The sequence below is a fragment of the Terrapene carolina genome, unplaced genomic scaffold, assembly GCF_002925995.2.
Source record: "Terrapene carolina triunguis isolate 2854851 unplaced genomic scaffold, T_m_triunguis-2.0 Scaffold238, whole genome shotgun sequence".
Classification (NCBI taxonomy): Eukaryota; Metazoa; Chordata; order Testudines; family Emydidae; genus Terrapene; species Terrapene triunguis.
The window spans coordinates 9,281,836-9,295,510 of NW_020664589.1; the positions used below are offsets into that span (position 1 = coordinate 9,281,836).

At 39.3% G+C, this 13,675-nt stretch overlaps 1 protein-coding gene across 2 annotated transcripts in view; it reads left to right on the top strand.

The window, feature by feature from the left end:
• The first annotated feature begins 3,946 nt into the window (after positions 1 to 3,946).
• NTNG2 (netrin G2) overlaps positions 3,947 to 13,675 on the top strand; it is a 67,814-nt gene continuing 58,085 nt past the window's right edge. For both annotated transcript variants that reach the window (XM_024192914.2, XM_024192915.2), the window contains exon 1: positions 3,947 to 4,231. In XM_024192914.2, coding sequence (XP_024048682.1) covers positions 4,019 to 4,231 — 213 coding nt within the window. In that variant the 5' untranslated portion in view covers positions 3,947 to 4,018. The remainder of the gene's footprint in view (positions 4,232 to 13,675) is intronic.

The window sequence follows — 13,675 nt, forward strand, 5'->3', positions numbered from 1 at the left end:
TAAAGGTGTGAAGTTACAGCGTGGCTCACTTCAGTCTTTTTCTATCAAACTTCTCTGTCCGCCTTGCCCATCCCCTCCCCTCCTTAACTCTACCTTGACTGGCTGCTTTGCATGCTCACATTTAATATATATATATATATAATAGAGCTCTGGTTTGTTTGGAAAATACACAAAGTAGCAGGAAACAAACAAAACCTCTCTTAGATTTCCCCCTGCAGTTCTCTTCCTGGCTTTTATGAATAAAGTGCACCTATGCAATAATTTGTTTGCCTGCATATGTTTAGGCAGCTGTTAAATGGTTTACTCTGCTCTGCTTATTGTAAAGAGATGATGCATAGATTTTTGTGATTAGGGGAGGCTTTGCAAAACTATAAGGACACATAAATCCCAAGTGCAATATTATCTGGACAAATATTTTTAAAAGCCTCAGATTATTATTGATTGCACCTAACTTTCTGCAGGAAAACTTTTATGAAATTAACCAGTACCTTGGAATTTTCAGTGCCTGCAGTTTTCCCTATCTGACAGAGATGTGAGGTAGAGACTAACAGCAAAGTCCCCCGGTAACAAGCTCTAATTTCCAAACAAATTGTTTGGAGCTATTTTCCTCCACCTTCTTTCTCTAAAGTTAGTTGTACAATCCTTGCAAAGTACACTCTTGATTATTTCTCAAGCTTTCATCCTTCTTGTGCCAAGGAAGTGGCGTTCTCTCCACTTAAACTTTTTTTTAGAGTTTCAGAATAAGAGATGCAAAGCTAGAGATCATCATATTACATTGACATCTAATTTCCTATTTTGCCTGCTTTCTAACATTAGTCCTTGAATGATCTCAAAGTCCTTATGTAAAAGAAACCTTACAAGGGGTAAGAAAGGGGGGGGGGGAAAGCAGCATCAATTTATGTGGAACCACAAATGCATTAAGGATAGCAGCTAAATGTGAGTGAGATTTGCAATCTTTCTGTTGGGAATATGGTTGTCCTCTGAGCTTTGCAACATCATGTGCCTGCCTACATGCTGGGGGTATATTTTCTAACGTTGCTTTTTAGAATGAATTAAAAGGGGGTATTATTATCCTGAAAGAGAGAGAGAGAGGATTAAAAAAATCTCCTTGCACACGGTGTGTGTCAGTCTTTTTGATTTTTATAGTTCCAGGTGACACTTCTGGAAAGAACATTGAGAAGTCCATCAAGTTTACTTTCTGTACTTAATTCCAGAGCAGTGTTTTGTGACTCAAAGTGTTGTCTCGTTATTTCAATAAAGGGTTGATCCAATAAAAAAAGGAAAGAGCTAAGTCGAGATACCCAGATAAAATCTAATTTTGTGTTTTTAATACTTTGGCTATCAGTCCCTTGTGATTGCTGAGTACTCTTAAAGGAAAATAAAGAGCGCTGATTCTATTTGTTCCCATGAACTACAGTTTCTTAATAATATCAGGTGAAGATTTATTTTCCAAGGACAAAACAAAACCGATCAGGGTGAAACCTGTAGTTTGAAAAGGTTTTTTTTCCATATTAGCTTTATGTCATATTATTTCAGAGCAACATTGTGAATTATTTCTGCAAAACATCTGTAATGTTAAAACGTTGACACAACAACTATAACAAGGAGATAATGTGCTTGTTTGACTAATTGTAAATAAATTCTCAGGCAGATTTTTATTTCCTTGGGAATATGTGATATTTAGCAAATATAACAACAAAACAACTAATAGATATTATAGATTCTTTCCTTCTTAAGCTTCTCCCTCTGCCAACCGTTCAAGTGCAAAATGTATTATTTTTAAGGTTATGAAAATAATTTCTTAAAGATAACAGCATGAAGTGCCCATTGACAGAAAATTACCTTACTTGGTTTGTGTGTTCTACTGAAATCTCTACTTCTCTGTGATGTTGTTTAACAGTTGGCGGTGACCAATTTGATGTAATAATTAGGCACAGACTTTATAATCAAGAAGACAGCTCTGATGTCAGCAGGGCTTATAGACACTTCTGTGTCACACCATTTTATTATTTTTACTAAATTTACTCAATGTAAAAATAGCACACTATTCTTTTTTTGGGAGTTTATTCAGGGCCAATGAAGCTATAATGGGCTCTCCTTTGAACAGCTAGAGACGAAGCATGAAAGATGGGTTTTCTTTTCTGCATTCATTCATCTCAATCAGAAATCCTTCAGTCTAAGAAAGGGGGCAGGGAGGGAGATGTTAACATAGATGTATGAATCCCCCTAACATGGATCAATGGATCTGTAACCTAGAGTTTCACATAGTAACCAAGGTTCACGATAAAGCAAATACTGAACACACTATGCAGGCAAAGTCATCTTTAAATTCTGGAGAGGGAAGGGGAGTTGTAGATTCAGGTGGAAAGAGAATTAGTCGTGGCTCAAGTTTTTGTTCTGAAAACACAGTTCACACCTCTCATTATAGAACTATCTTGGGATTAATGCTGAGAGAAGTTTGCCTTTTTTTGTTATTTTGTTTTGTGATTACTTGCGATTTTTATACTCTAGTGGCAAGAGAGGAAAAGATTACACATTCTTTTGTTTAAGCTGAAATGAATACTGGGAGAGGTCATTGATCTTTGTGTATTAGGAAAACCTTAAATGTTATTAGTACTTTAAATTGTTTTCATTAAATGTTATTGTGCAAATAAATCCTGTCTGTGGATACTGGACTGTGTATCTGTCTGCCTAGCTACCTTATTTATTTGCTTATTTTGTAAGACTATCAATTTGTCTGTCTGTCCCTCTTGTCTATGTCTACCTATTCATGGTTCATTCTCAATCTTCTAATGACCTATCATTTCTTCTTGATATAATTTAGAGATCCATTAGTGCTATTGTTTTTCAGATACTGTTAAAAATCAGATACCCTTAAATGAAGTAGCTACTGCTACAAATCTTCTACACAATAGAACACCCATAAGTATTTTAATATGGATTTTTTTTTATTAAAGTTGTATATCTCTTACAAGCTTTTTTAAATTTCATGACTCCTAGAAAGCTCAGCCTAATTTTTGTATATTTCATAGTTGTGTTTTTGCAAACCTTATTTCACCTTCTCCCCCTTTCTTCCAGCTAATCTGTCTTTTAATTTGTTGCAGGTGGTGCTTGCTAATGAGCTCTCCTTTTCCCCTTATAATGAACAAGAAACGAGACCTCAGGTAGTTGGATGGTTTGTAGCTGAAGCTTTGGAAACTTGGCATTATCAGCCAGAAATTGTCCTATTTGCATGCCTCGTCACCAGTGCAAGAAGCAAAATAAAAAACAAACAAACAAGTCAATGGTCATATTTTCAATAAAGTGACCATAGGACAATCTGTTTAGATGGCTTGCAAAATTTACCACCCAAATTATGTTGTCAGAAAGGTTGCCTTTTAAAAGAAGTAAAGTTTAGGTCCAAAGAGTCTCCCATTTCAAGGTAACATAGATAATAATGTCACTTAAATATTTTTTAAATAAAGTTTTTTTTAAAAAAAAAATAATTATTTAAGGCACACCACAGTTTAAGGCACTTTAAAAAAAGCTATACATTGGTAGCAGATGAAAAGGTTAAAGAAAACTTGATCTAGCCTCATCACATAGCCTCTCCAATTTTTCTCCTATCAAATTTCATCACCGAATCAGAACTTGAGAGCTCTATTGATTGAGTAGAGTCACCTCTAGATATTTTCACACTGATGTAGAAGATCTTTTATGCAAAACAAACAAAACAAAAAAAACCCATTAAGTTAAGGAAGACTTTTGACCGCTGATCAGCAGTTCTGGAAGGGCTGTCCATAATTCTCCAGATCAAGTGACTTGCAAACTTGGCTTCTGTACTAAGAGACTTTCCTTGTCTGAATGCAGCATACAGAGCTGGGCCATTGTTGTCATCTGGATCTCCTTAGGGTAGATAATTTTTTAGATGAGAAGTTTCCATGCTGATCCTGACAGTAACCCCTAGTCCAGTAGCTGCCTTTCTCGGGACTCTAGGCATTTCCTTTGCCCAGGGACCCTGCGCTTGGTCTCAGTTGCCATGCTGCACCTGGTTGCTTTTCTGTTGCACTGTCTCCCTCTGGCCATGGGACACTATGACATTTGCAAATCCTGGGTGACCACAGATGATGGCCCATCATGGGAGTTTTATGCTTGCCAGCCCAAGGCCATGCGAATGAAGGACTATGTGACAGTGAGAGTGGATCCACCAGGAATCACCTGTGGGGACCCCCCTGAGAGATTCTGTACTCATGTAAGTATTTGGTTTCCTTTGTTTTCCTAGTTGACTTGGTAATTAATTATGCTTATGTCATCAGGGACAGAGTACTGTCGCTCTGAGACAATGGGTAATAAGGATACCCTGGATCAGAGTGCCACTGTTATTTGGTAGTTAGAACAAGGAACTTGAAATCAGCTCTTCTATCTAGATTCTTATACTGTTCTCCTCATTGTCCTTTCTGAACACCTTGGTTTTATTCCCAACTCTGTCACTGACTCTTTGTGAGACCTTGGCAAAATTACTTTATCCTCCCTCGGATCTCAGTTTCCCCATATGTAGCCTGGGAAGAATACTTATCACCGCACAGGGGGGTAAGTAACTGTTTGCAAAATGATTTTGAGGCCTGTGAATGAAATATGCAATCAGTATTATACTACATGTCTGGCTCTCAATAGCATTCATCTTTCTTAGAAACTCCCCTTCATATCTTTTGCTGCAACATGTAAATACCAGCAGAACAGCCTAAGAGTGGGAGATAGTGCTGTCTCACAGAACAGAATAATGAAGACAGTCCTTAGATCAAAGGAAGAATCACTGAAGCTGAAGATCAGTTGTTTTGTTATCAGTTTGGGAGGGATGATGTTTTTAGGTCACATGGGCCAGATTTTCAAAGCTCCCACAATAGGGGCCAGATATTCAAAAGAGTTCAGCGCCCAATGTGCATCCATCTTTTGAAAATGTCCACTTAATTAGTGCCTAAATGGGAGCAGAGCACTTTTGAAAATCTGGATCCAAAGGCCTGTGTAGTTCACTGGACTCCTATGTCAATGGCACAGAATCCCAATCTCAGGAGCCATATCTTATCAATGAGTAGATGTTCTGTAAGTGTGTGCTAGGGTGCTGAATAGAGAGGAAGGGTATATTTTGGTCCATGTAGGTAGGTGGCTTACATGCAAGACTCCTGCATCTCAAACAGCTTCATAATGAGAAATCCCTAAAGCCTATCCGTTTTCTTTTCTCCATCTTCAACATGAAGAGGCACCATAGCCAGACACTCACTCTTGTATTTAAAATCTTTAACCTGTTTTCCCTTAAATATTAATCATTGCCTTTTATTGAGTGCACCACAAAGCTCGGCTGGACCATTTGATTTGTAATTCACAAGGATTACTTTGTTTAAAGAGTGCAGAGGACAAAACAAACAGCAAAGCAATATGGTTTAAAAGTCCTTTCCTAACTATACAACGTTAGAACCCCAGTGAGTCAAAAAAAATTAAAATAAATCAAATCACATTTTTAAGGAAGACTGACAACAATCAAACTGTGTACTGAAGAGGCTTCAAAAAGGGGAAATTTCTTCTTTACGGATTCTAAATCACCAATTATTTGTGATGAGGTGGGAGTATTGTCTAGTGGCTAGAGCAACTGGCTGGGAGTGAGGATTCTCAGTGTCTATTCTCCACTCTACCACTGACTTAATTTAAGATTAGTTAAACCACTTGAACTCTGTGCCTCAATTGCCCTATTTGTAAAATAGGCAAAACAAACAGCTCATTACTTCTCTTGAGAAAAATCAAGATTTATTGTCCCAAGAGGAAAATATTGACCTAAAGCTAACTGATGCCAAATCTTTATGTTCACCAAAATACGAAGCCAACCTTTCTATTGTTACATATGTTCAGAGTATTTTCATTAGAAATATCTAGCAATTAAGTCCACTAATTCCAAATGTGTAACAGTTTTCCCTTTTTAAACTCCTATTCTTATAGGACAGATGAAGTTATAGGTCCACAAGAAAATAGTTAACTATTGATAAGTCAGTCTAGAAGCATAGATTTCCATTTATCTGACTGGCTGCAAAGGGATTAAAAGGTGAACAACAGATTTCACTGAATTCATCAGGAAGCAGTTACTTGCCAATGTACTCTGGTTAACACTGCGTCAGATCTTGGTGTTGTTGACCTATCAGGAGGTAACTGTTAAAAATTTACCGACTCATTACATACATTTATTTAGCCAGTAATGAGCCAGCATCTATTACATGTAACAATAATACTCCCTATCTTACATGGTTGTTGTGTCTTAAGTAACGTACCTGAACTGCTTGGAGAACCTTGAAAGAAAGGGATCTAGAAATGGAAAATATTATTATGGATTTGGTTGCACTTCCATTGCTAACTCCAGAATAAACATACAAGTCCTACTATAGATATTAACTGAGTTGTACAATAGGGATAATTTGACATCTTGTTAAAGTTTGAACTTGTATTGCAACAAAACGCACCCAAATGTATTCCCTGAAGAACAAATTTGGAACAAAAGTATTTAACTGTAAGTCATTTTCTATATCGTGACAAATTCTGCTCCCAGACCCACTTGTGCAACTGTTATTACAATTCATGGGAGTTAAGCATGCATAGCTGAAGGTGGAATTAGGGTCCCATGTGTCTCTGCTACAGTGCAGTTAAATAAGTACCTGGGGGAACTGTGAACCAAGGAATTGTGTAATAACTCCCCCATCATAGCCCAATGGTAAAATATTATATCATGAAGGTAGAGCGTGACACTTGAAGCCTCTTCAGTTAACGTATCTGTTCATCCTGTGCATTTTGTTCCTTTTATTTTGATAGCCTCTTTCTCAAACTCCTGGTGCTTAACATAATTCAAAATAGCAGAGATCCCATTTAGAAAAATTGTTAACGGATCATGTTAGTTAATTAGCCTTATAAAACCCGAGCGCAAGCTGCCATTCCCCCTTCCTGGGCCATCCCCACCAAACCCCTTGCCTCTCCCAATGCTGAATAAATTCTACAGGTGTAAAGAGGTATATGATAATTCTGCATATAACAGTAAATAGAAATGTAATAATAAAAATGAAGCAGAGTAGACAGCCAGTCCAATATTCAGTGGGTAGAACAATGTGCTGCTACGAGAGAAACCTAGGACAGAGTCTAACTCTTAGGATTTCTGCACCTTTAGCTGGAAGGCCACCATGGTAACTTTTCACAGTTTCTGTCATGGAGAATGGTAGATGCTCCCTTACCCTTGAGCAGCCCCTTGTGGTCAGCAGAGAGCGAGCCAGTCTTAGAAGAGGTGGTTGGTTCAGTCACAGGACACGTGTGGTGACTTAGCATCTATTGACAGAGAAAGGGGAAGACAATCTAAAGTGGGGGAATGAGGGATGTGAGCAAAGAATACTGGCCCTGTATAAAGGAGGTCATGAGCAAAATCCCAGGGCTCCCTATCAGTCATTGTGGCTTCTAATCCTTAGTCCCTATATTCAAGAATTGCAGGTTTAGCAACTCCCACAAATGTTGTGTTAGATGCTGTATAGCAAAGCTAACTATGGTGTATGATTACATTCTCCACACACTTTTTCCTCTCCTGTTGAGCTGATAGTAAAATATTCAATCATTTGCTCTCCTCTTTAGTTTTTAATTACCGATGCAGAACAGGTAGACACTCCTCAGAGCATGGCTTTCTAGAAGAGTAAATTTTATGATAGCTGTTTTGATCTCTCTTCTCTCAGGTGTCTTCTGTAATGGCAGGCTGCTATGCATATAGTTAAAATAATAATTTTATTACTAATTAAGCACTCAGTGCCAACGTGTGTGCAGGGCACCGTACAGACAACTGAAATAAAAATAAAATTACACACAAGATTCATAAATACATGATTAAAAACTTCAAAGTAGACAAAGAGGAAATGGTGATCTAGCATTATTAAAAATGGATGTAGGAGGAGAGTCCTCCACAGGAGCTCATGTTAAGGTGCCTATCCTGCAAGATGTTGGATGCAGTCTGTGTGGTACCTTCAACTCGTATTGAAGTCAAGGAGACACTCTGCAGCCTTCAGAATCAGGCTCTAAAACTGTAACAGCTCTGAAAGAGGAGTGTTTTCAGATGATATTTGAAAAGTGGCTTGTGATAGGCTGAGGTGGATGTCTGGGGGATTGCAAAAACTCTACTGAGTATGGTACCGTCTCAGTTCTAAAGCAATTTCTATTCACATCTGGCTGCTTTTTCCACTCCACAGAGCATTCCTGCTGATTATTAAAGTCAGGGGTTTTGTTTTCACACTTCTTGAACTTTCTCCTGTTTGTCAGTACCCTTCTGGCAGGGTCACCTGAAAGAATTAATTGTAAATTTCATGATGGTTGGAAAGTGGGGGGAGGAGGGGAAGATGGATGGATGGATGAATAAATAAGAACTTGAATGAATCTAAAAGTGAGACTGGAAATTAATAGGAAATAGATCTCTTAACCAAGGATGCTTGGGGGAAGGGTGGAATTTCAAAGACCAGATGCAGTGTGTTGCATACAACAGCTAAAACCAGATTTCAAATGAGGGAAAGTAAGAATTGCTGCTCTATAGTAAATCTTTCTACGTTTTTTTGTGGGTGCAGCAGCATGTTTCTGCATTACCTGATACAAAGCTACTTTGTCATCAAGCTGTTGTATTGAGGGGTGAGTGGCAGAATATGGCCTTGCTAATAAAACACTCTCCGGTATCCAGATATTTTGGACCAAATTCTCCTCTGTGATATACAGAGACAGCCCCTATTGAGTATGAACTGATGTAACTGAGAAGAGAATTTGATATTTGTACTTTATTTTTCCAGGTCTGCAAAAGACTAATTATTTACAATTAACACAGTTGTGTAGGTTTACAGTGCAACATACAGGCACCGAAAAGACACACATTCTCTGCCCCAAACCCAGGCAAATGTTAGGGTTCACAGCTAGTTATAACAAATGCATTCTGATCAGGGTGGGGAATGCTCAGCTACAGCCCTCAGGTAATAGAAAGGTGCGACAGCAAGCTAATGTCCAAAACTGTAATCCACGTAATTAGTTGTTGATTAATGCTACAGAGAGCTGTCACTGTGCTATAATACTTCCGTGGCGCACGCAGCCCATCTTTCCATTGTGAATTAGCCTTTGTTTGCAGAGGTTTTGGGGGAGCTCATCCTCATTCACATGGTGCTGTTTGACACAGGGCAGGGCTGTTAGCCCATATTGATGGGTTGGGGTATTTTTTACACCATCAGCATTGTTTCATCTGTAAATATAGCTTGTTGATTTTGACAGGAGTCTGTGAAAGGAAAGAACTCCACTTACACTGCTACCTCGATATAACGTGACCCGATATAACACGAATTCGGATATAACGTGGTAAAGCAGTGCTCCGGGGGGGGGGTGGGGGGCGGGGATGCGCACTCCGGTGGATCAAAGCAAGTTCAGTATAACGCGGTTTCACCTATAACGCGGTAAGATTTTTTGGCTCCCGAGGACAGCGTTATATCGAGGTAGAGGTGTATTTGTTACACCTTCAGCTACACGTGACGTGTGTTGATTCCTAGCTAACGTCTCTGAATGGCTCCTCATGTTAGGTCTTTACACCACTGATTAATTTTGTTGTTTCTGAAAGTTTCCTTCTTTTTGTTTTAAAGCCAGACAAAAATGGGGGTTGTTAAAAAAACTATCTAGTGGTAGAGCAACTGATGGTTTAACATTTCTTGTTAGCCTGAGCCACAACTAAAATGTTGTCCCCCTCCCGCAAGCTCACACAACATAATGGCAGGAAATAAACAAGCCAACCTCACTATGTGTTTTATATTACCTATGTTACTGGAGCTGAGTCCAGAAAACTGGTAAAACTTCAAGTGTTAAACTGCATGTGCTGTCTTTGTGATCTCGGCGCATACATGAGCAATGACAAATACGTGTATCCACTTTCCCGCTTTCTTTTTTATAAGTTCAAGCCTACCTTCTGTTGACTTTAAAACATCATTGGTTTGACTCGGGGACTGGGAGTCAGAGCTCCTTGCAGTTCTATTTACAGCTCTTCTGCTGACTTATTGTATGACCGTGGGAAAGTCATTTCACTTCTTTATGCCAAAATTTATCAGCCCAGGCACAAAATCTAGCCTCTTACTCTAACATGAAGATGATGAAATTATGAATGATATTTTACTCACCTGTCAAAAACCTAATGTAACTACTTGGCTGGGGGCAGAGTTGGCAAATACCATTTTGTGAAGTTGTTTTTCCTCCCCGTTTGTAAGCTTGGGAGCACCATATTTACCAACGTTGTGGTGTTATGATGCTAAATTAATGTTTAAAATCGTTTGAGTTCCTCTGAGGAAAGTGGTGGGAGAAGGGCAAGCAACAAAGCATTATTATTTCTTTAAATCAGGAGTGAAAGGTTTTCTAATACACCAGTTCCATCCATTGATCAGTATTACTTCCAAGTCTGGGAGGAAAGGCTGGGTAGGACTCAGAGTTAGGTTCCTGTTCCTAATCACCTTCATCTACATCACTGATGTCAGTGTGGCATTCACTGCTGTGTTTGAAATTAAGGTTGATGACTCCTTGCCTGCTGCCAGACCCCAATATGTATTAAAATTTTCCATCTCCAGCTGCAAAAGCAACCAAAGGTTATTCTTAGGTACCATAGAGTTTGAATGCTCTAATAATCTGAGGGGTCTACACCACAAAGTTAGGTCGGCTTAACTACATGGCTCGCTCAGGGTTGTGAAAAATGTTATGCCCCTATGCGAAATAATAAAGCCAACCTAAGCCTCGGTATAGACACTGCTAGGTTGACGGAAGAATTCTTCCATCAACCTAGCTACCGTCTCTCGGAGAGGTGGATTTACTACAGTGATGGAAGAACCCCTTTCGTTACTGTAAGTGTGTACCCTACAGAGGGTACAGCTGTGTTGCTGTAGTATTTCTAGTGTAGACATACTGTACAAAAAGAGCCTGAGGTCTACACAGCAGCTGAGAGGCATGATTCCCAGTGCAGGTAGACATACACCTGCTACCTCTGCATGAGCTAGTGCTTAGAAATAGCAAGTTGGCCCCTGCAGCATGGACAGCAGCTTGGGTTAACCACACAAGTACAATCCCACCTAACCTGCTGGGTACAAACTTGGGCAGCTAGCTCAAGCCATCACCCGCGCTACTGCAGTCACGCTACTGGTTTTTAAACACACTGGCTCAAGCAGAACTAGTGCGTCTGTCGGTCTCCCAGCTGCTGTGTAGATGTACTCTAAGAGGGAGTGCATCTCCAGCCTTAAATTAGAAGTTACTGTGTAGATTGAGTTTCCCACACAAGCTTTAGCTAAATCAGTTCAATGATCTATTTAAATGCATGAAGCAGGATTCATCTTGTTATAAGAATAATATCCCATGATACAATCAAATCTTCTCAAAATGTTGATGGAAAAACATGGTGATACAAAATTAGGCTGCCAAATGGATTTAATTGCTACAGTGAACTTTCGGCTAACCCCTCTGTGAAGGATAGGGGAGAGGGAATGAGCTATTTTTACCGCTGCGGAAAAGTCCTATAGAATTTAATAGCGTTCTATGGAAATTACTCCAGAGTTGTGTATAAAAGGCATTGTGGTCCAGTGGAAAGAACACTCTTAGTGCTTATATTCTTTCCCTAGGTAGGCTGCAGCAATGTGTGTTACTGTTAGGCACTTCAGGTAAAATTCATGGAGTTCATCTTAAGGGGAAAGTATTGGGGAGAACTTAGTAGATTTTTAAAAGGAAAAGCAAGAGGTTATTTCTTTCTTTGTCAGTGGTATGGAGTTTCCTTTAAGTGGAACAAACACAGACCCAGGGCACAGGATAATGCACGGAACTAGAGAACTTTTTTCCGTTACTGGTATTATTATTTATAGATTGCTGTGTATGGCACTTTACAGATAATTAATACATGACAGGTTTCTGCTCTGAGGAATTTGCAATCTAAATTAGGTTTATCTAGATTAGGAACTCTTCTGTTTTAATACCACCTCTGCAACTGGCTCACTTGGCCTGGTCTTGGTCAAGTTTCTTAGTCCTTTTGAATCAGAAAGCTGGAATTTTTCATATAGAAAATATTGAAACAAAGTGTTTTGACAATTGAGAAACTTTTTTCGAAAATGTTTCAAGTCAAGAAATGTGTTGACACCCGACCCTTTCCCACAAAAAGGATAAGTTTCAACACATTGGCATTTTCTGAGGAAAAACGTTGCTAGAAAATTCCCAGCCAGATCTAATGGAGAACGACTGGTTTCCTCCATGCTGTCTCTTGTCTGAGCTGACAGATGCAATTGATTGTTTGAGAGAGCAGGAGCATGTCTGACCATTGCAAAAAGATGCAGATCTTATGCCAACAAATTTAAGGCCATAGGGTCTCTTAGGTTAATGAATTCATTTTCTGACCTAGTTTGTGAGCTCACTCATGCGTATACAACAGCAACTCAGCAATGCTCAAGTAAAAGAGCCCAAATTTCAGACTTGTCAAACTTATTATGCACGTGGGGTTTTCAGTGACCTCGTTAGCAGGAGTTCTTTAGAGAGCACCATTCTATACCTCCTTTCAAATTAGTGTCTTTCCCTAAATATGCAGCAACCCACAGGCTTTATGCAGTTCAGATTCATTAGTGGAGATGTCCCTTGTTTATATTCAAACAGTTCAACCTGGTACACATTTTCCTCTGCTGGAAAATGTCAAAAAGCCCCTGCTTCTCATGCATCCACATGGACTGTCCATTATAATACATAAACCGCAGTTAGGTCAATCAGGTTGAAAGGTGCGGGAGGATGGGAGCACTGTGGCTGCAGAATCCTGGCCAAAAACCACTGCAAGTAATAATATTTAACACTTATAGCGTTTTCCACCCAAGAAACTCAAAGCACTGAACAGTCAGTATTATTATCCCCATTTTAATAACGGGGGAAACTGAGGCAGGGTTTTTTCAAGTGACTTGCTCAAGGAGAAGAGTAGCATTGCCATGATGATACATCAGAACCTAATGTTGGCTTGAAGATATTTAGAGAGGCACCAAGGTCTAGTGGACTGAGTATAGGAAAGGAAACCAGGAGCCCTTTAGTTCTAATCCTGATCAGTCTGTGGTCTTGGGCAAGTCCTTTAGATTCTCTGTGAGTTTCCCCATCTGTAAAATGGGGATATTGATACTTCCTGCCTTCACAGTGTAGTTGTGATGCTTAATAAATTAAGGTTTATAAAGTACTTTGAGATCCTCTTTAAGGTATTAGTATTAAAGGATTTTTATAACCACTCTATGGAAGATGAATATTTTTTCTTCATCACTGGCACTTTCACACACATTCTCTAGTTAGGGGGTTCTTCTCCTCCTATCCCTTGAGACGTTGTCTAGCATTTTACAGCACACTAATGGGCATTTGTTTATATACTTAACACGATATTTTTTACCATTCACATGGCTCTGCCAGAAAAGAAAGTAGCTGATGTTTAGGGAAAGGAAACGTGGGGGAGGCAACAAAGGAATAATAGGATTTAAAGTGGCAGAGGGGGCATAAGGTACCATGGATCTGTTTCCAACATGATCATCCGCAGAGACAAAGTTCTTTCAGAGTGTGGGGCAGAGAAAGTGCTGCTACCCTGTGACTTCACCTGGTATTCGTAGGTCCTGATGGACTGACTCACAGGGAG